Source organism: Lontra canadensis, unplaced genomic scaffold (assembly GCF_010015895.1).
Source record: "Lontra canadensis isolate GAN:19392208 unplaced genomic scaffold, GSC_riverotter_1.0 scaffold17, whole genome shotgun sequence".
Lineage (NCBI taxonomy): Eukaryota > Metazoa > Chordata > Mammalia > Carnivora > Mustelidae > Lontra > Lontra canadensis.
Genome location: NW_022631011.1, coordinates 21,556,884 through 21,579,439, shown reverse-complemented (window position 1 = coordinate 21,579,439; position 22,556 = coordinate 21,556,884). Strand labels below are relative to the sequence as shown.

The 22,556-nt window shown below is 38.0% G+C and overlaps 1 protein-coding gene across 2 annotated transcripts; it reads left to right on the top strand.

Moving 5' to 3' along the window:
* Positions 1–173: 173 nt before the first annotated feature.
* Positions 174–21,383, top strand: RIOK3 (RIO kinase 3). 2 transcript variants are annotated; one of them, XM_032859763.1, is made up of 13 exons: positions 174–402; positions 7,592–7,707; positions 8,290–8,435; positions 8,529–8,636; positions 8,846–8,955; positions 10,383–10,526; positions 11,070–11,197; positions 15,448–15,645; positions 16,919–17,078; positions 18,576–18,656; positions 18,746–18,835; positions 19,725–19,832; positions 21,065–21,383. In XM_032859763.1, exons 1-13 carry the CDS (start codon positions 340–342, stop codon positions 21,170–21,172), a joined length of 1,560 nt encoding a protein of 519 aa, XP_032715654.1. In that variant the 5' UTR covers positions 174–339; the 3' UTR covers positions 21,173–21,383. The 2 variants fall into 2 exon arrangements, with proteins under 2 accessions (XP_032715654.1, XP_032715655.1); XM_032859764.1 differs by lacking the exon at positions 174–402 and adding an exon at positions 737–855.
* The last annotated feature ends 1,173 nt before the right edge of the window (positions 21,384–22,556 follow it).

The window sequence follows — 22,556 nt, the reverse complement described above, 5'->3', positions numbered from 1 at the left end:
ACCCGACGCCAGCTCTGCTGGGCACGGGCGACTGCGATCATAACTCTGAGCCAGAGGCCCTGGCACCCAGAGTCGGGGGCAGCGCCGGAAGTGCGGGGGCGGGGAAAGGAGGCAAAAATCGGGAACCCCTGGCGGGCGGCCTATCAGAAGCCACGGTCCCAGCGGGGTGGGCGGAAGAGAAGAGATGTAGTTCCGGACGCTGCCGCGCCGCCATCTGTCACCTTAGCTCCGGCACCAGCAGCTCATCGTCCCAGCCCCGCCGCCTGTCTCCTCGGCGGAGGCTGCTTCCCGGTCCTGCCACCTGTCTGCCCTATTTTCGTCGCTGTCTTCTTTTCCAACATGGATCTGGTCGGAGTGGCATCGCCTGAGCCCGGGCCCGCAGCGCCCTGGGGACCCAGCAAGGTGAGTGATGGTCGGAGCTGACGCACCTGTCTTGATCACCCGGGTTGGTCCTCCCGGAAAGCCCGGAGAAGGTGGCAGGCGCCGAGGCGTCTTCGCAGGCGACTTGGGGAAGTTCTGAGCGGGACTTTGGCGACCTCGGAAGGTGGGGACAGGTGGCGGGGTTGCCGGGGTGGGATGGGAAAGGTGGGGAGGGCGGCCGGAGCTGCCAGTGGCCACTCTTGGCGGGTTGGGCTCTCTGCGCCTTGATTTCTGAACCTCCGTAGCAGATATTTGGGCAGGGCTGGCTTAGAGACGCTGACGTTTAAGGGATATCAAGCACGATCCTGTTTTTCACTGGCCAAGTGAGTCAGCCGAATGGAGCCCGACGGGAAGGTCGTTTTGGCAGCTGTTTCCTTAACTTGACAAATGCAGTTATCCGAATGAGGCAGTTTCTTGTTTTTGAAACAGTAAAAGGTAAGTCTAGGCGCTCTTTTCTCCCCCCAGGCTAATACTCGGGGATACGCTACATATTGTGAAAAAACGGTTATGAATTCTCATTATCTGCTTGGCTTTAACGTTTAAGCTTTTTCCTATAAAGGAAAAAAATTTTTTCCTATAATGACCAACTGTTAGGTTTATTTTACATTTGGTTTCTGGTTTTCAGACTGCTCCTTTGCATGATACTTTCATTAGAAGGATGAAAAGACTTCTGCCGCTGTAGTGAGGGTTTGCTTGAAAGCCAGAGTGCTTCAAGTGGGATGTTGTGTTCCTCAAATTAAGGTTGGAAAGAATCCAGCTTTTATGACTTTCTAATTGTTTTTCACGTGGTGTCACGGAACATTTGTTCCGTTTAAAGGATCATTCATTTTATTAGATCTTTAAGCTAGGCCTTAACAGAGAAGAGAGAAATATTTGACTATTAAAAAGGAATTTATGAAAGTTTCATTAAAGTTAATTTTATGAAAGTTTTCATACAACTGTAGGGAGAACTTAAGATAATCCGTTGGCAAATATGGTTATGTCTCCATGTTATTTTGTGTTATTTCTTCTATTAAGCCTTGTTTACAAGGCCAAGATCAGTAGACATAAAAAGACAAAGTCAGTAGCCAGATATTAATAAATGTATGCTTTACATGTTAAATTCCTCCAGTTAAGCACCTCAAAGGCTGGTAAAAATGTCAAATGAGGCAAACATTGGTGAGGATACCTAATGTCAGAACAAATTTCACTTACAAAGCTAATTCAGTAATAAAATGCTTGTTATTAGTCATATTTTCATTTAAGTATGCATCATCAGAAATGGAAAATGGCATTTTCATCATTCAGCAACAACAACAACAAATACTGGGGTTTATTGATGTTCTACTGGGAAGACAGCATTTTCACAGTCCAGACAATTAGATGCTACAAGTATCTCTTAATACTTTCCTCCTCTAACCTCTTGGAAGACCTAAGTGTTTATCAGAGGCTTCATGGATGAGGTGATTTGAAGAGGACCTTGAAAAATGGAAAGAATGTTAAAGTCCAGCGATTCTTAAAACGTTTTGGTCAGGACTATTTTACATTCTAAAAAAAATCATTGAGGACCTCAAATTGTTTATATTGGTTACATATATTGCTATTTGTCATATCAGAAACTAAAACTGAGCTATTGAAACATTTTTATTTAAGTGATTTAAAAGTCATTATGTGTTAATATAAATAACATTTTTATATGTTAAACGCCCCCCCATTTTCCAGAATAAAAAAAATTAGTGGTGCAGTTTTGTATTTTTGCAACTCTAACGTCTGATTTCTTTTAAGATTTACTTTTTTTTTTTTTTTTAATAAACATATAAAGTATTTTTAGCCCCAGAGGTACAGGTCGGTGAATCGCCAGGTCTACACACTTCACAGCACTCACCATAGCACATACCCTCCCCAATGTCCATAACCCCACTACCCTCTCCCAACCAAGATTTACTTTTTTTGAGAGAGATGAGAGAGAGAGAGCGAGTGCACTCGCACACAGGAGCGCGTATGAGCTGGGGGAGGGAGAGAGTAGGAGGGAGAAACAAGCTTGGGGATCCATCCCAGGACCCCAGGATCATGACCTGAACCAAAGGCAAACACTTAACTCACTGAGCCACCCAGATGCCCCTAATGTCTGATTTAATAGAAGACCTTTTTTCAGCCTGTTGTGGTATGTTTTATTTGAAGTATATGAAGAAAATCGATCCTCATGGATGCATAGATTATAGCAGATATATTCAAAGATGGCTAATAAAAGCATGGTAGATGTACTGAGAACAAACTGAACTAATCTCTAAGAATGCACATTTATACCCTAAACCTACTACCTTAGAAAATTTTGGAAAACGTGAGAATATTCAAATACACATTCCACAAGCCATCAGAGTGCTGTTATCAGATCTGTTGTAGACTGGAAAACTCCACTCTACACTCTTAAGAGAGTAAGACTGGAAAAGACAGAGAATGTCTTAGTACAAAATAATTTTGATTTCACAGACACCCTGAAAGGGTTTTGGGGACCCCTCCCCAGAGTCATGGGGTACCAGTTATAAAATGCCAAATTGCTATTATGGACAAAGAATTTTAGTGGATATTCCAAGAATGGAGGATTGACAAACTATGGAAGTGAGGAAATGTGTAGCTCTTTTGGCAAGAGAACTGTAAAAAAATGAATTCATAGTACTCCTCAAAACTGTCAAGGTCATCACAAAAAAAGTCTGAGAAACTCACAGCCAGAAGGGGCCTAAAGTGGCATGATGACTACAAGTTATATGGAGTGCTGGATACATATGATCCAGAAGTAGGGAAAGGACATTGCAGAAAAACTAAGGAAATCTGAATAAAGTATGGACTTCGGTTAATAAGAATAATGTATAAATACTGGTTCATTAATTATGGCAAATGTACAATACCAACACAGGGGAAACTGGGTATGAGATATTTGGGAACTCTGTTACTTTTGCAATTTTTTTTTATAATTCTAAAACCAACATTAAAAGTTAAAAAAAAAATTAGTGTTGTATAGACCCAGATGATGTTTTGCAGAGACCCTTGTCTTAAGAAGTAAAATTACGTGCTTAAATATTCTACCCAAATTATATCTTTTAGTTGCGTGGGCAGAAAAGAGACCTTCCTGTGGGTTGTGATTCTCTTGACTTGCTTCAAGTTGAGGACTGAATTTTTATTATTTTGTACCTCCTTCATATTTACTGTTTTTTACTTACTTGATTCTTCCCCACAGTTGTTTGCACAATGACTAGCTAGAGGTGCATCTTTAGGAAATACAAGGAAAGGGAGATAATATCCCTCTAATCTGTAGCCAGCCTGGTGTTGAAGAATGTGGTAGTAGTAAAGAACTCCAAGGAGCAGAGTTCAGTGGTGGATTTTCCAGAGGAGAGGAAAAGAAGTCCGGTCTCAGAAGCCTTCAGCAAACAGGGAAGAAACAATCAGGGAGCTGGCTATGGGCTTGATAGACTTCATTTAAAGCAGAATAACTAACTGGGAAGGATTGTGTTGGGTTTCCCATCAGATCTTGATGACGTGGGGAGTTTATGCTGATGAAGGGAATAGTGGGGAATGACACTGGATAGTGAAGATTATGGAGGACTTTTTTCCCTATCTCCTTAAATTTATTATTATTGTTTTAACATTTAACAAAGAGTGTTTTTGGTTTATTGAGAAGTTACATGATGATGACAGAGGATTCCTCTATATATATCCTCTGGTGCCCATTCATAGGAGGAGCTCCCAGTAAATCTTCTAAGGCCCCCTTGAGATGGTAAACCACTAATGCCCATAGAGGATTGCCCCCTGTCTGGCAGCTGTCTCTCATGCGGCCCAAAAATTTTTATGGAGGGCCTTTGACTGCTATTTTGAGGAATTTATATTTGACATAGAAGCTTGGAAGTTGGCAGCCTTTGTTACCTTATTTACCTTTACCCATGCAAGTTGCCCTGGTGTGAGTCGGCCCAACTAAGCTGGTCAGCAGAGGTACAAGGTACAGCTCTGGAGTACAAGGCTCCAAGGAGCAAGATCCGTAGGAGCGGATGATTAGGATGTCTTGGAGCTCTCTGGTGGTCTCTATGTGTTTCCCTTTCTGGCTCAGTCTGTCTTGGATGTAGGTCAGTCTCTGCCTCAAAAGAATAGTCACTGCTTGTCAATTTTGCCTCTTCTGAGAAGTTGTCAGCTAATACTTTATTTAACATCTTAGTAAAATTGACTGCTGGCAAACAACTAGAAGCAGCATAAGTGGCTGGCCAAAGGGGCCGACTTCAAGATAGAGAAAGGGGTGTTAGAATAGTAGGGGTGTAGAAAGCCAGCAGACCTCTGCAGCCTGGGGACAGCCTGGCAGTTCCGCGAACTATTTCCGGTATTTCTTTTTAGCACGTGTTATTCAGTGCCTCTTTATGTCTGAAGCTCTATACTGGGTTCTGAGAATGAGAAGACCTGGCCCTTCAAGGGGCTCATGTTGTATTGTAGCTGGTACATTAACTCTAATAGAGTCACTGGTCCCGCATGTAAATATATTTGCACAGTGCTATGGGAGCACAAAGGCAAGGATCTGATTTCGTCTGATGAAATTGAGAGAGCCTTGGGGAATTGGCAATGCTTAATTGGAGGAAATAGAGGAGGAAGAAAATCCACTGAGAGAAAAGCATGTGTGAAGGCATGGAGGGGTGAAAGCATGCCACAATTAGCATATAATTTTTGTTATTAGAGCATAGGTTATGTATGGGCTGAGACTAGAAAGATAAAGTAGGGCAAATTGTGAAAGGCATTCATTGTTGAAGAATTTGGATTTCATACTGCAGGCAGTGTAAAGGTTTGCTTCTCACATTCCAGGACAAGATGATTAGGGAAGAAGTAATAGCAAAATGCTGAGGGCAGTCCCTTAAGTTCTACTGCCTTGGTTCAAATCTAGGCACTACCATCTACAGTGTTGTCTTGAGTTAAAAAACCTCTCAGTGTCTCAGTTTCTAAGTCTATAAAATGAGGATGATATTGTACCTATGCAGTGGTTACGGGTCTCAAATCTATGTAAATTATCTATATTGGGCAAATGATTAAAATACAGTGACCCAGTATTGTCTGTTACTCTCTTGTCATTGCAAAATGTGGTTGACATATCTGAGTTAGAGAATACAGCCATTTGCCTTTTGGAACCTGGACTTTGAAACTGATCAGACCAGACATTTTTAGGCAATGGGTTAGCATTATGTATTCTCTCTGGAGGATTCAGAGGGAAATCAGCAGAAGTCATTGGCCAAGGGATAGCTGTAGTCTCCAGATTACGAACTTCAGGCTTCTAGACCTCAAAATCCTCATCAGGAGAGTATTCAGTTGCACTTGAAGATCTAAGTGAATGAAAGTCATACCAGACCTTGAGAAAGCCTGCCTTGTTTTCTCCACATCTGGCTTTCTGTGAGGCTTGAATAATTGTGCAGTAGGCTAGTATAGGTATGTACTGGGGGCTGGGTCCATTTCATTAATCTCAGGATGAGACTAGATAAAACTTGATTCTGATTCACTTAGGCATAAGTATAGTTATCATTTATCACCCTTCAGAGCTTCATCCTAACAACCTGAACCAAATAAATTCCTGAGCCTCAGTGCTGTGTAACCTGAGCAAGGGTGGTAGGCCAGCTAGAGGATCTAAACTTGACTTAAAAGTTTTGTGGCTAAAACTTTTAGCCATCATATGCTATATTCTAGATTCTAAATTAGACACTCAGCAGTAGTTAAGGAATGAGTTTGAACTTTATCCTAAAGTAGGTGGGAAACATTGAAACAAGAGCTGTAGGTAAGGAAATTGAACTAATCAAATCTGCATTTTAGAAAAGCTCTTGTGCTATGGTGTTGAAAATGGAAACAAGCAGAACTAGAAACAGAAAGATTAGTTAGGACTCTCTTACTAGAGTAGCCCAGTGATAGGAGGGTGATACCTTGGGGTAGAATCTTAGGAGGGAGAGAGAGAAAGCTGGGTCAGTTCAAGAGAGATTGAGACATACTATTCAATATTAGTGGTCTTAATCACTAAACTAGCAAATGTAGTCATTTGCTGCTGCTGCTGCTAAGTAAAGTTGGCCCTCTCAAAAATTAGGAATTGTGAAATTTACGGTTTGTATTTCAAGAGGGCCGAGATCATGTTGTCATTGAGGAAGGCCAACTGGCCAATCATCTAAGGAGCGTCTCACAGAATATTGCTTTGTTATAGTGGTATTGTTTCAAGACTGTTTCTCAGCTTCTAAAGTTCAGAAATACAGTTTTTGTTGTCATTGTTATTTTTGTTTTAACATATCCCGGATGTCTTGAGAGTGGCTGACATATACTGTACACGTATAGAAGACTTACTCCTTAAATTAGAATGAGGTGTAAATTCTAAGTGCGTTTTGAATTGTGCTAGTTGGTGTAATCTGTTCCTAAGAGAGAACCTACAGGGGCATCTGTCGGTAGGGCTTGCAACTGGCTCTGTCCGTAGAGCATGCAACTCTTGGTCTCAGGGTGTGAGTTCCAGACCCACGTTGGGTAGAGAGATTACTTAGAAATAAAGCATTTGAAAAAAGAAAAAGAGAGAATCTACATGGGAAGCCAGATTAAGAGCAGATTATTTTGTGAGCACGGAATCAGAACAAGGGTGGTGCATGAACTCATCAGGCAGTGGGGTGATGCTGTATATGCAGGAGCCTGATGTTCCTCCTCAACTAAGAGACACACCTATCAAACGGGTTATCTAACAGGTTATCAAACGGGCTAGAAAGTGCTTTTGACAAATTTAGTGATTTAGTTTACATTTATCTTTGATTAGATGTGAGCTGGGAGATGTTTTTTTACTTTTTTTTTATTTAGAGAATTATTTTATTTATTAGAGAGAGCACAAGAGCACCTGTGTGAGCCGGGGCATGGGGGTGGGCGGAAGGAGAGGGAGAGAAATCTCAAGCAGACTCCCCTGCTGAGCATGATGTGGGGCTCAGTCCCATGACCCTGAGATCACAACTCGAGCCGAAATCCAGAGTCAGATGCTTAACTGACTGAGCTACCCAGGTGCCCCAGTATTTTTACTTTTCAGATAATTTCTCTAAGTTGATAATTATTTATTTGGGGTTGATTTTTTTAATTTTCAAAAGATAGCCTGTTTTCAAGTTTGGAAGGTACTTTAATTTCACAATTATGAATTAACCCCTCCCTTTTCTTTAAATAGTGTCCCTGGGCTACCCCTCAGAACACAATATCTTGTTCCTTGGCTGATGTGATGAGTGAACAGCTGGCTAAAGAACTGCAGTTAGAAGAGGAAGCTGCCGCTTTTCCTGAAGTTGCGTAAGTAAAATTCATGAAGAATCTAACAGCATTTTATGAAAGTTTTAGGATTTGATTAGCGATTGTCCTGGCCGGTGATTAAGAAACACATTTTGGGAAACAATGCAGTAGAAAGAGCGCTATACTGGGAGCGCACTGATATTTGAGTTTTGGTCCTGATTCTGTGATTAGTTGTCAGTACTGTCTTGGGCAGACCACTCTGTTCCTCTGGGTTTTAGTCACTACAACAGTTGCACCACATGATCCCCAAATTAGCAAATAGTGAAGTAGGTTACAGTTTTGAGCAATTGTTTATATTTTATCTTTTCATCCATGTTATCTTTCCAGAACATACAACAAATGAGGTTGAGTCTTAGTTTAGATTAGAGACCCTTTAGCTTTCTCTTGCAGCTCTCTTAATCCTAGTTGGTGCCTGACATTAGTCAGAGAGCAGCTGGACAGAAGGTAAATGACACGATCAGGTTTTTCCCATTGCTTCTTCAGCATAATTTGTAACAGTGAAAAGGCACTCCTCTCTCATGATAGGTAGCATCTGTTTATACAAGCACATAATTTTGGTTCATGTTGCCTTATTTTGAATAGTGTCACTGAAGGACCATTTATTACTGGAGAAAACATTGACACTTCCAGTGACCTAATGCTGGCTCAGATGCTACAGATGGAATTTGACAGAGAATATGACGCACAGCTTAGGCGTGAAGAAAAAAAATTCAATGGAGATAGCAAAGGTACTATGACCTTATTATGACACCTCCACTGGGTGGCAGGAAATGCTTGTAACGTGCTCCTAAATAAATCTTCACCTATCTTTGCCTTTTAAGTTTCCATTTCCTTTGAAAATTATCGCAAAGTGCATCCTTATGAAGATAGTGATAGCTCTGAGGATGAGGTTGACTGGCAAGACACTCGTGACGATCCCTACATACCAGGTATCAGTGCTTTTATTTTCTGGGGTTTGGGGTAGGACAGGGACAGAGGAAGACTAAGTTTTCCAATGGATCCGTGTATTTTATATTTATCTTTGAATCTCGCTTGATAATTTACTGTTAGATTCAGATGTCTTTTCAGACAATATTGAATGCAGCAGTTTAGTCTTTGCTACTTTTACATTAACTTGTCTTGTCTTCATTGCCTTTAGCAAAACCAGTTCCTACTCCCAAAAAGGGTTTTATTGGAAAAGGAAAAGACATCACCACCAAACATGATGAAGTAGTATGTGGGAGAAAGAATACAGCCAGAATGGAGAATGTAAGATACAGGATGTATTATCTCCGAATCAAGAGTTTTATTGATATAAGTTAAAAACATGGGATTCTAAATATAATATTACCAACTCTACTTCTGTTAAAAAAAAAAAAGTTTAAATTAATTAACTAATTAAAAAAATAAATACAATATCTTAAATGTCTAAAAATACCCTTCATAAGGATAGATCTAAAGTTCTTGTAGATGATAATATAACAATACCATGAAAACTCAGCCACTAATGAGAATGTACTTCAGAATAAAATTCTACAACAATATTAAGATTTTATTTGGTTTGATTGGTTTGATTTGCATGGATTCTAAAAATTAAATTGTTCTTATGAAAGGTAGAGTATTTATTTTTCAGCATATTACTTTCTTGGGTAGCACCCCTACCCAAGAAACAGATCAGTGGTGACTAGGGGATAGGAATGGGAGAGAGAAGTACTTTCTACTATATACCTTTTTATATTTGTTGAATTTTTTAATTCAACAAATTCAAATCTTGCACCTTACCTACCCCTGCAAAATCAGAAATAAAATGTAATTTTAAAAAATTTTAAAAAAAGAAAAATTAGGATTCTTCTCCTTTATAAAGCTTGTAGTTAATAGAAAACATTTAGACTTTAGAACACAAATACTTGTTAAGTAAACTTATTTATTTATTTATTTATTTTTTTAATGCTTTATTTTTTAAAGCAGTCTCTACACTCATTGTGGGGCTTGAACTCGTGACCCCAAGATCAAGAGTCATGTGCTCCACTGACTAAGCCAGCCAGGTGCCCTGTAAACTTATTATTAAATTCTAGAAGTAGTCCAGATCTGACTCTAGAACAATCCTCTCCAGTAGAACTTTGTGTGATAATAGAAATGTTCTATATCCATGTTAACTAATAATGACCATATTTGGCAATTGAGCCCTTGAAATTTGAATGATGCCATCAGGGAGCTGAATTTTTAATTTAATTTTAATTTATTTAACTTGAAATATCTACATGTGGCTAGTGTCTACCATATTGGACAGTCAACTCTAGAACATAATTGTCACGGTGTGGGCATAGCTTGTTACATTATTCCACTCCTCAAAAATAATTATAAAATTGTATTTCTTTGGTAAGATTTGGGGTAGTCTTCAAAATATAATGTGTCCTTTGTCTAATGTAAAAGCAAGGTGCAGAGCATATGCTGAAATACCTTAGTTTTTAGATGTGATTCAGTATTTTCTGTGCTTTTCTTAAATAGCCTCGCTTTTCTGTTTGTTTTTTTAGTGAATTATTTTATTTTTTTCTCTGTAATACCTATGGGTTCTGCTTTTGTAGCCTAATCATTGAGTAAAAAACCTGTTCCAAGTTAAGACTGATCTGGTTTTTGTTATTACCATCTCCATTTTAAAGTATTCAGATGCTAATTTTTTTTCTTCTTTTTGGCAGTTTGCACCTGAGTTTCAGGTAGGCGATGGGATCGGAATGGATTTAAAACTATCAAACCACGTCTTCAATGCTTTAAAACAACATGCCTACTCAGAAGAACGTCGAAGTGCCCGCCTCCATGAGAAAAAGGAGCATTCTACTGCAGTAAGTATTCTTACATTTTTTTCTTTGATGGAAAGTTCATATTAGAAAACTTCATATTTGGGCAAAAAACAAAACTTGATGTCAAAACTGACATTTTAGTGGTCATAATTAATATGAATATGAATGTTTTAAGATTTTAAAAAATCATTTCTTGTTACATTACGACATTTATAATAACTTAATTTCTAATGTCTTATGTTAGTAAAGATAGTATCTAATATCTTGAGAATAAAGTAATTTTTTAAACTTTAAGAAAAAAATCTAATAGTAAGTACAGTAGCAAAGCTATTTAAAATTTGAAGATAAAATAAGATTTTGACTAAGAGCCTGATTTTTAATAGTTCTTTTAGATATTCACTTTCATAGGCATTGGAGTTAGTTATAGAAATGAAATCTATTTTGACAGCACTCTTTTAAGAGCCTGTTATATATACATTTAGGTAAATTAAATGATAAAGGTAAAAGGTATATATTTTGAATATACTAGATACTAGAAATGGCTCAAAAATTTTTTTGTTATTTATAGTGCTTTATCTTTTGCAGGAAAAAGCAGTTGATCCTAAAACACGTTTACTTATGTATAAAATGGTCAACTCTGGAATGTTGGAGACAATCACTGGCTGTATTAGTACAGGAAAGGAATCTGTTGTCTTTCATGCATATGGCGGGAGGTAAATGAGCAAAATGCAATACCATTGTGTCAATAATATCTTAACCCCTTCTCCCCATATAAATGGATTTATGCAGAATCAGTGCTACCTGGCAAGCAGAGTAATTTAAAAAGTGTTGGAGAAAGTCTAGACCATATACGGACATATGAATAAAAACAATCATCCTAATCTCACCATCCAGAGATAACGATTAATCAATTTGTGTAGACTCCTTCAGTCTTTTTTCTGTGCATATATTATTTTCTACATTATTGTAATCCTGTATCATACAGGCTGCTGTGACAGAGCAAAATTTGCAGTTGGGTTTGTCTCAAAACCCATGGTCTTTACACTGTGGGGTCCTTTAGCATGAGGTTGAGGGGGATATGCTTAGATCAGTTACTGATTCTTGTCCTTGTAATTGATCCTTTAAAAAGTACCAACTAAATAATGCTTGCATCATTTATGGAGCATCTTGTAAAGATCTTACGCTATTTAGATCTTACCTGCTTCATTTTTTTAAAGAGGAGCCTGTTTAGAGAATATGCTTAAGCCAGGAATGTGAAATCATCCGGTCATTTGCTATTGAGGTCAGCCAGCAAGGCTTACTACCTCAGAGATTCCTTTACCTCAATGTTTACAGACAAAAATGTTAAAGTAGATTCCAGAATTATTCTAGCTCTTTTTAGGTTCAGAAGGTATTTACTGTATACTTAAGGGGATTCAGACAATTATTGGTTAAGTTCTTGCCTTTGGTTTTCTTTCTTTTTTTTTTTTTGCCTTTGGTTTTCTTAATTATTTAGTCTCCCTTTCTAAAGCTTTTTTTTTTTTTTTTTTTAAGATTTTATTTATTTATTTGAGGGAGAGAATGAGAGAAAGCAAACATGAGAGGGGGAAGGTCAGAGGGAGAAGCAGACCCCCTGCCAAGCAGGCCCTGATGCAGTACTCAATCCCGGGACTCCAGGATCATGACCTGAGCTGAAGGCAGTCACTCAAACAACTGAGCCACCCAGGCACCGTAGTCTCCCTTTCTAGATGAGACATACATGTGTAAACATATACCGAATTAGACTGTTAAGTTTCGAAATGAAAAGGATAAAAATGAATGTTAGTATAAAATAGATCAACATTTTTCAAGTTGTGTCATCTGGAGTAATTTACTAAATTAAACCTTTTTAAAAAACTGACCCTTATTACCTCATAGGATTTTGTGGTGATAAATGAGATCATATTTGATGACTGGTATATGGAAATTTTAATAAATATTTATTTTTTCCCTTTAAGCTTTAACCTTTTTCCCTTTAACCTTTAAACTCTTCCCAAATTTCTTTTAAGGGTTCCCTAAGACCAGGCAAATATAACTCAGTGGCACAAATTAAAATGAGAGATTACTCATGGTAGAAATTAAAACTCTACAGAGGGGATTAAAATGGAAAGTAGCCTTTTTATCAACTCTCATCTCACAGATCTTTTCTTCAAAAATAACCACTGTTAACAGTTTTTAGTTTAGTCTCCCCGGGAATTTTTATGCACATATCCCTAAATTTGTTTATACAAAAGAGATGATACTCTCTGTTCAGCATCTTGGTTTTTCAGTTAATATATCTTTCCAAGCTTACAGCATCCCATTTTTATAGTAGCATAGTCTGTTATGTTAATGGGCTTATGGCATAGCCAGGAGGAGAACATTATAGCAATAACTGTTATGGTAATAAAAGATAATTACATAATAGAGTATGCAGCTAAGAATATCCTTGTACATCTACTTTGGTGTGCTTTTGCAAATATACCCTTAAGCTGAATTCTAGCTTTGAAATTACTGGGGCACAGACTGTATGTACTCTTTTTCCTTTTTGTTAAATAGTAGAAGGCCTCAGTGAATGGAGAGTACCAGCTGGCTGTTGTAACAAGCAGCATATCTTGTTTTCTTTTATTTATTAAAAATTTGAAAAAAATTTCTTATGTGTCACACCAATGCTCAAAATCTTTAATTTGTGTTTATCTTTTAATTACAATGGTAGGGCAAATGCAATTTCTCTAGGAGCTAGTCAGATCTCCAGGTTGTTGTGCATTCTATAAATGTCAGTAGATACTGACAGATTGCCCTGTGAGATCTAATTTATGCAGCAGTATGAACCTGTTTCCCTCATCCTCATTAATACTTATTAGTATTATCAAACTTAATTTTTTTTTTGTCAGTGTAAAAGATGAAAAATACCATTTTGATATTTTGGTATGTATTTATTTGTGATTAAGGTTGTACATTTTTTCCAAGCGCTTTATTGGCCATTTGTATTCCTTTTTCTTGTCAACTGCCTTGTTTATCCTTTGTCTATTTCCTGTTATGCTTAATGTTACTTTGATATAGTGAATGATCTCTCTTTCTGGTGGAATTGGTATTGTAATCCATACTTGGACATTTGTAATTTAGCAAAACTGGAGAGCACTCGGTTTTCTACAAGTTTTTTTAAAGTAAATACTTTTAAAAACTTTGCTAGTTTTCTATGCTATATAACAAATTACCACAGACTTAGCAGCTTAAAACAACACTCATTTATTATCTCACAGTTTCTCTTGATTGGAAGTTCTAGTGGGCACGGCTTAGCATGGTTCTGCTCAGGGTCATACGGCTATAGTCTGGGTGTCGTCTGGGTTGCATTCCTTATGGAACTGTCTCTGCTTTCTTGTTGGCTGTCAGGTGGGGCCTGCTCTCAACTTCTAGAGGTCCCTGCAGGTGTTGATCATGCTGTCCTTTCACACAACAGGTCACTTCAAAACTGGCAGGAGACTCTCTCCCTCCAGTCTGCTAAGACTGAGTCTTAGACATTGGAATAGGATCAAGCCCCGCTTTGGGCTCCTTGCTCACCAGGGATCCTGCTTCTCCCTCTTCCCACCTTCTCATGCTCTTTCTTGCTATCTTTCTCTCTCAAATACAAATTTTAAAAAGTAAATAAGTAAAACCATAGGGCGAAATGAAATTTCCCAGCTAGAGAAGACGGAATAGGTTGGAATACTCCAACCTTCTGAGATGAACTGGCAGAAAGGGAAAATATGGTACAGAAGGAAGGGGTTGGGAGTTTGAGTCATATTTTGTCTTCTGGAAATAGAGTTCTTTTCTTTGCCAGACTAACATTCTTTCACATATTTAAAGGTAAATACTTGTTCACACTCTCACCACCATGTTTCAGGCCTTTTCAGGGGCTCACTATTGAGAGAGCATTACATTAGCATCCCAAGTTCGCCCCACACCTCTGAGCTCTTCTGCCCCCTTCTATCCTGATACTATCATTGACTTGATCCTCGTGCTTTGTGTCAAGCCCATGGTGATTCCTACCACATTTAGGAATACATTGAGGCTTCTCTTCACGGATCTGCCTCCGTCCTGTCCCTCAGCTCTGATTTCTTTCATTTCCCCTTTCCAGCTAAGTCTTAACTATAGTGTTTGTTATTCCTCAGACGTGTCCTGTAGTTTCCAACTCTGCTTTTGTTAACACTGTGCCTGTACTTGTTCATGGCCTACCCATTGTTCTGGTTCTGGTTCAGTTGCCACCTACATCATGAAGCCTTGTCTGGCCTTCCCAATCCAAAGGGACCTGTCCTATTCATGTACTTCTATTCTCTCCTGCCCCTCCTTGCATAAAGGGCGAGGACCCCTTTACTCACCTTTTTTTTTTTTTAAAGATTTTATTTATTTATTTGACAGAGAGAGAGAGATCACAAGTAAGCAGAGAGGCAGGTAGAGAGAGGGAGAAGCAGGCTCCCCGCCGAGCAGAGAGCCCGATGTGGGGCTCAATCCCAGGACCATGAGATCATGACCTGAGCCGAAGGCAGAGGCTTTAACCCACTGAGCCACCCAGGCACCCCTTTACTCACCTTTTTATCTGTTAGAAGTGAAAAAGACATTTAAAAAAGCTGTTCTATTTTTTGCTTTTATTGAATTTTGCCCATAAACCATCCCAGGTAGATTGTAGCCTATTTTAAAGTATGTGTGTCTTCATTGTTCCTCAGGTTTGATTTGATTGATAGTCATTAAGTGAAGATTATATATGGATTATTGAAAACTGGTTGACAATTTATTTGAAAGTATTTTATTTAAAAAACCAAATCCTAAGGTTTTATTAAGACCCAAAATTTAAATCTTAAAAAACCACTAAAGCTTGACATTCTTAGAGAAGATAGATCTACTTTTGTATCATAGAATTTTTATTTTAAAATTGTTTTACTTATAAGCTGGCAATTTATACTGACTTAATTTTCTTTCTTCCACTTAGCATGGAGGATGAAAAGGAAGATAGTAAAGTTATACCTACAGAATGTGCCATCAAGGTATTTAAAACAACACTTAATGAGTTTAAGAATCGTGACAAATATATTAAAGATGATTTCAGGTTTAAAGATCGCTTCAGTAAACTAAATCCACGTAAGATCATCCGCATGTGGGCAGAAAAAGAAATGCACAATCTCACAAGGTAAAGAAAATCATTGTGCTAGAAGTTATCTAGGGTTAAAAAAAAAAAAAAAAAACGAAGTAATTATCTAGGGTAATTACCTTCTTGTATCTGGCCTACTAGCCAGGCAGAAAAATACATGCTTCTTTTTAAATTCATTTGTGGAAATTATGGAAGGCCTCGAAATTCTAGTTTAATGAGGCTTTCTATAAGAAAATATTTCCTGGGTATAACGTGAATTTATACCTTTAGGATGAATAAGTCATTTTCTTTTTTCTTCCCTCAGTAAAGTCTGAGGGTAGCAAAGTCATTTTCTGCCAGAGACATTTTGTCATATGTCTACATGCTGTCATTGTTCAGCTTCCTGTTAGGCTTATTGTAAATTATGATTTGCTTTTTTTGTTTTAGAAAATGTTTATTGCATCTTGTGTTGTTAATTTGGTGGGGCAGTCTGACCAGTCAAATTGCATTTTGCTCTAATTCATTAGACTAGGTTCTCAATTCTCTAAGCAGAATTTATCAAGGAATTTATCAACCAAGTAATACAATATTAATCTTTCTCAGTAAACCTTCTATATCTTAATCTATTAAATGCTTAATTTTTGTTTGTTCTAAAGATGTTTGCTTTCAAATGTAATTATCCATATTTATTAGTTGCAAAATTCTTCTAATTAGTAGGACTTATAAGTAGAATAGTTTCCTAAGAGGTCTTGCTACCCTTCAATCTCTTTTCTGTGCTTTTGAGATCTCATCCCTGCCTTTCTTAAAATTCTTCAACAGCTTCTACAGTCTTTAGTGTGAAGTTCAAAGGCCTTCTCTGATGTGGAGCTCACCTGTCTCTAACCTCAACCCACACTGCCCTTCCTCCAATTTAAGATCCAGCTATGTTAACTGACATACATTCCCCAAATGGACACTCTTGAATGCCTCTGTGCATTTCACAGGCTGCTTCCAGCCCTAGACCAGCATTTCCCCACACTGTCTTAATATGGCTAATTCCTGTTCACCCACTTTTTATACTAAGCCTTCCTTGATGCTGTGTGCTCCTGTAGCTCCTGCCCACACCCCTGCAAGTGCGTGTGCCACACTGTGACTGTCTCCTCACCTGTCTGTGCCTACCAGCAGTCCATGGCTCTGTGAGGGCAGAGGCTGGGTTCTATCGGCTCTGCCTCCGCCACCCCCCCGGGCGGAACACGGTGCCAGCTCATAGCAGGCGCTTGTTAGCTATTTGTTGAATAAGTGAAATATTCTCTCCTTCTGATTTTTACGTTCTTAATTATTTCTTTCTGTGTAGAATGCAGAGAGCTGGAATTCCTTGTCCAACAGTTGTACTACTCAAGAAACACATTTTAGTTATGTCTTTTATTGGCCATGATCAAGTTCCAGCTCCTAAGTTGAAAGAAGTAAAGCTCAGTGGTGAAGAAATGAAAGAAGCCTACTACCAAACTCTTCATGTAAGTTGCTTTTTAAAGCATCCGCGTACCAACTTTTAAAAAATATGTTGTCTAAACCTTTAAAAAAAAGTCCTAAAATAGTACTATTTTAAGTTAATAAAACAAGGGCAAACTGAAGTTGTGACGGAATATTAACATTGAAGAGTTGTCTTTATATCAATGTGCTACTGTCCTGAGTCACTTAAGAAAAATCATAGAGCTAAGGAGCTCATGAGGCCTCATTGGTTAGCATTAGTGACGTGGAAGCATGAAGCTCTTATTCATGAAACAATCTGTTAAATAAAAATGGACATTTCCACATTTGGCAGATGTCCTGCCTCATTAGTTTGTATGCCTTATTGAATGTCCTAGCTCTTAACAGCTAAGAAAATGCCTTTCGTTGGGAAGTTGGCGGGGAGCAGATTTAGTCCCATTGTAAGACTGATGGTAAAAGCTGAAGATGGGAGGGAGTGGTCTCTTGTATGTGCACAGGTTTTAGAGCATGTCAGGAATCTTGAAGCCATTTATGCTTCAGGACAGCAACTGAATTGCATCTGAGGTCCTTCCAGCTTAAGAAAATGTTTCTAAAACTGTCCTCCTTCTGTAGTTTTGTTTTTGTTTTTTTTTGGGGGGGGTTGTTTAAGTAAACTGTACCCCCAACATGGGGCTTGAACTCATGAGCCCAAGAACAAGGGTTACACGGTCATCAAGTGAGCCAGCCAGGGCCCTGCCTCTCTAGTTGTTTTGATTGAATAGCAGAGAAGCCTCTGTACTTTTTACGTGGTCTCTGCATAAAGTGCTCACATCTTGCAGTAGCTTATATGAATATGAAAGTGTTATCCAAATAATTTTTGAATACCGTGCTAGGGAGGTAATCCAACTTTCTCTGCTTCCAATAGGAAAACATTGAAAGGAAAATCAAATTCATTTTTCTGGCTTCATTGGCTGGTGGGGTGACTGGGGAAGAGATGAAGTAGTGCTACACTTTTCCGATTTGAGTCTATTAAGGCTGAGAAATAAAACATTAATGCTGATTTCAGCCATAAGAAATCAATAATGAGTATATAATGCCACTTAATTTTTAAGACTGTCTTCCCCACTATGTTTGGCAGGAAGTACTTTTTACCTTATATGAAAAGATGAAAAAAATTTTTTCACCCACTTTTATTAAAGGAAAGTGGCTTTTAGATCCACTGGTGAGTCACCATAATATGGCTGCTTTCTTACTCTGTGGGGAACCAGGTCTGCCCTTCAGTCTCCTGACCTCACTGTGGTCACATAGACAAAGAAATAGAGTGTCATACTCATCCCCTCCATTGCCTCAGTGTTCCCCCACCCTACCTGAAAACAAAAAACAAAAAAGAGCTCAGTCTTAGACTGTACAAAGTAAAGAGGAAATACGTTCTTTAACCTTGTTTTGCTTTTTCTGAGAAGTATTGGTTGGCATAGACATTTCAGTTGCCTAGGTAAATTGGAATGGTTGCTCATGTCCTAAATGTCTGCCTTGCCTCCTCACAGTTGATGCAGCAGTTATACAATGAATGCACGCTTGTCCATGCCGACCTCAGTGAGTATAACATGCTGTGGCATGCCGGGAAGGTGAGGAGCACATTTTGTTAATGTTCATACAGAATGACTTGATGTAGATTACTGAATGTATACTGAACGTATGCTGTGTGTTTAAATAGGTCTGGTTGATTGACGTGAGTCAGTCTGTAGAACCAACCCATCCTCATGGCCTGGAGTTCCTGTTCCGTGACTGTAGGAATGTCTCCCAGGTGGGCATGTAAACTAATGCATCTTTTTTATAGGATATAACAGATTCAAATATTTTTCTCATCCCTAAGAAAAATAAGCTGGTCATATTCTTAGAAATTGAAGGAAGGGTTTGGTTATCAACTGCTTTTGAGATAAAGATACAGAGATCAATTTGTCAGATTTCATTTTCAACAATAATTTGATTGCATGCCTCACATTTGGGCTATTGAATTTAATTGACAAGGGAGTGAGTTTTTGGCTGCAGATATTTAAGCAGTCAAGTAGACATTTGATACATGCCCAGTGCTTCGAGTGAAGCTGGCATTAGCAAGCCTGTGTGCTCACTGCCATTGTTATTACCATTAAAAGGAAAATAGTCTTTTTTAGTGGTGCTGTGTCTGATCACTGATTTCTGTGAGGTAAACAGATGAGGAAAGGTGAAACACAATAATCACGGAATAGGGTCACATTTATTTGTTATTTCTAAATGAAATTAATTGTTTGCTATAGATTCAGATAAGAATGTTTTTTCTAAATGATCGAATAACTTCATATTGGAAATAATTTCTGAACCTACTTGAAGATTTTAATTCATGGGATTTAGTGAATATTTTGAGTATACATATTCAAAGCAATGCTACCCAGTTTTATAGATACCACTCATTTATAGCTATAGAAGGTGCGTTGTGAGAAATTAAATCCAGGAGGCAGCACAGATGTGGACATCTGAAGAGGACAAATAGCAAGTAGAACCTGAGCAGCATAGTTAAACTTGAAATGAGAAAATCTGTGGCTTAAAAATTATGGAAGGAATTCACTGGTATCTTATAAGTATACTATTCTCTGTTTTTTTTGTTTTCAAGAGAACCTTGCTATAATATCTCGTACTGACTTATATTTCTTTGCTAGTTTTTCCAGAAAGGTGGAGTAAAGGAAGCCCTTGGTGAACGAGAACTCTTTAATGCTGTTTCAGGCTTAAACATTTCAGCAGATAATGAGGCTGATTTCTTAGCTGAGGTAAATTTTATGTGTATTTTACTCACCTTGCTAATGGGGAGAGCTGGATGGAGTAGTTAGCTGAAACCCAGAGCTCATTTTATTCTTTTTTTTTTTTTTTTTAAGATTGGATTTTATTTATTTATTTATTTATTTATTTATTTATTTATTTTAGAGACGAGAGAAAGTGCAAGTGGTAGGGTGAGGCAGAGGGAGAGAGAGAGTCTCTAGCAGACTCCAACACCCAGCATAGAGCCTGACGCAGGGCTCGATCCCACAACCCTGAGATCATGCGTGACCTGAGCCAAAACCAAGAGTTGGACCCTTAACCAACTGAGCCACCCAGGCACCCCTCATTTTATTCTATCCCCTCAAAAGCAAAATTAGAGATTTTCTTTCCTTGAGATGTTTTTGGTCCTTTCCAGACTTAAAACCTAGGATAGACTTACAGCAAAACACTTCGTCAAGGAGTACAATTTGGTTAAGAGGGACAAATAACACCACTACCAGTGCACTCCTGTTGCCTGTGTTTATGAGTGAGGAATTGTGCTGGTGAACACTGGGTGATACAGGAAGCTATCACACACTCTCCACGCCTTTCACTGAACAGAGAAAGTTGGCCGTGGTCGTCCTTATAAATGCCCAGTCATTATAATATGGATCTACAGAACCATAAAAAAAAAAAAATCTTCCAACAGAAAAGTTCTCTTAAAATTGAACAAAAATGAAAAAGTGAAATAGCAGCTAGTTATTCACAATAGTATACCAAAGCAGAGAATGATCATAGAGTCTGTTCCAGAACTCCTCAGTATGATTTGAATTTGGCCAAGCTGTGGTGGAACCTAAGGGCAGAGAAGAAGTCACAGGAAGATGGTAAATCTGATCTCTAGCACAGTACAGTTGCTCCGTGAGTAAGTGTTACTACTGTTGTTGAACCAACATTAGAATCTGCTTTTTCTTGTTTCCTGAAAGCTTTATAGGTACATAGTAGGACATGGGATCCTAGTTGCTAGATCGATAAAGACACTAAATATTGACCTTGATAATACAGTCAAGTAAAAAACATGCACATATGCATCACCTGTAGTGCATGTCTGTGAGACACTGTAATGTGTGTCACACACTGTAATTCTAATTTCAGGCCAGTGTCCTTAGGATTGACCTAGTTTTAAGAGAGTAAAAATGCTGGTTCAGTCTAAAGTATGGTCTCTATGAACTATTTGACAAATGGATTCAATGTATTAATTTTGTAGATAGAAGCTTTGGAGAAAATGAACGAAGATCATGTTCAGAAGAATGGAAGGAAAGCTGCTTCATTTTTGAAAGATGATGGAGGTCCGCCAGTCCTATATGATGAATAGCACCAACAACCCACTGCTTTCATTGTTAACACAGTGGTGACTTCAGCTGCCAGTGGCAAGTGAAGTTGTGGGAGACTTGAAATACCAAAACAGAAGGAGTGTACAATGGTGCTTCTGTGCTTTTTTCCCCCTTGTAACCCATATGCCAGATGTGTGGAATTTGTAGCTCAGCGTGTGGAGAATAAAATGTCACTACCTCTCATCTTATGAACAGGATAATATAATTCTTTAACAGCTATAGGTTATCTACCTGAAATCAACCTGATTTTACAGAATTCGTGGTATAAATTGTTTTGATGAGAATTTTTAAAACTTAGGTAACATTTCCAAAATGGGAGGAAAGGACAGGTGTGTTTACAAGGAAGGCTTTTATTATAACATGGTTGCTTTTTTTCACCTCCCTGTTTTGTGTTACAGCTTTCCTCAAATATTTTATTGGCCTAAAATAAGCCCTTCTTAGTTTTGTTTTTTTTTTTTTTCATGTTGTGACCATGATTCTAAAGAAAAATCTCTTCTCTTCAGTAGGTGACATAAATGGAAATTTGGTTTTAAAATGACTGACAGAAATAGAAGTTTATTGGTAAATCATGAATGTGAACTGAATTTTTCTTTTCCATACTCCTATCCAAGACAGGGCATCACAGATCTTTGAAAGAGAAAAATATATAAGAACTTCTTAACTATTCAAAGTTTTTAAATTTAACTTTCAGGTTTTCAACATTTAGGTGAAATGGTTAGGATAGAACTCCTGGTGCAGCTGCATTTATAATGAAAATGTAAATTACCCGGAAGGATGGAATATAATAATCGACCATGTTTGACATATTTTAATGAAGTGAGTGAAACAAAGTTCAGTTTACATTTCATTCAAACTGTACATTTAATTGATTTTGAGAGAAATACAGCAAGCTAATTAGAAATATTAAATCATCACATGATAAAAAGTATGTATAAAACAACCTGGGTACCAGATTAACCAAGTAATTTGAACTCCTGGTCTCCCTACATAATTTTTAGTACTAGCTGGATGTCATTTCCTTAATAAATCAAGCACTGTAGTGGGAAAGTACATTGGCTTTATTAGGGTTGAAGTTCATTGACGACAATGTAATCATTCCTCCTGTTACTGAAGTCAGATTGACTTTAGAGACCCAGACTTTCTGCTTCTAATAATCCATACTTTCTGTCTGGTACTGGAAAGTAACAAGCTAAACATCATTTACACTTGACAGCTTCTTTAACATTATTTTTAAATGCCAAATATGTTCTTTCTAGAAAAATATTTATTTTTGTTTCTGTTATATAGCTTTTAACCGCATTTCAGAGAAGTGTGATTTTGGATAGATACTACACTTCTGAAATGTTTACTACTCTGAAACAAGAA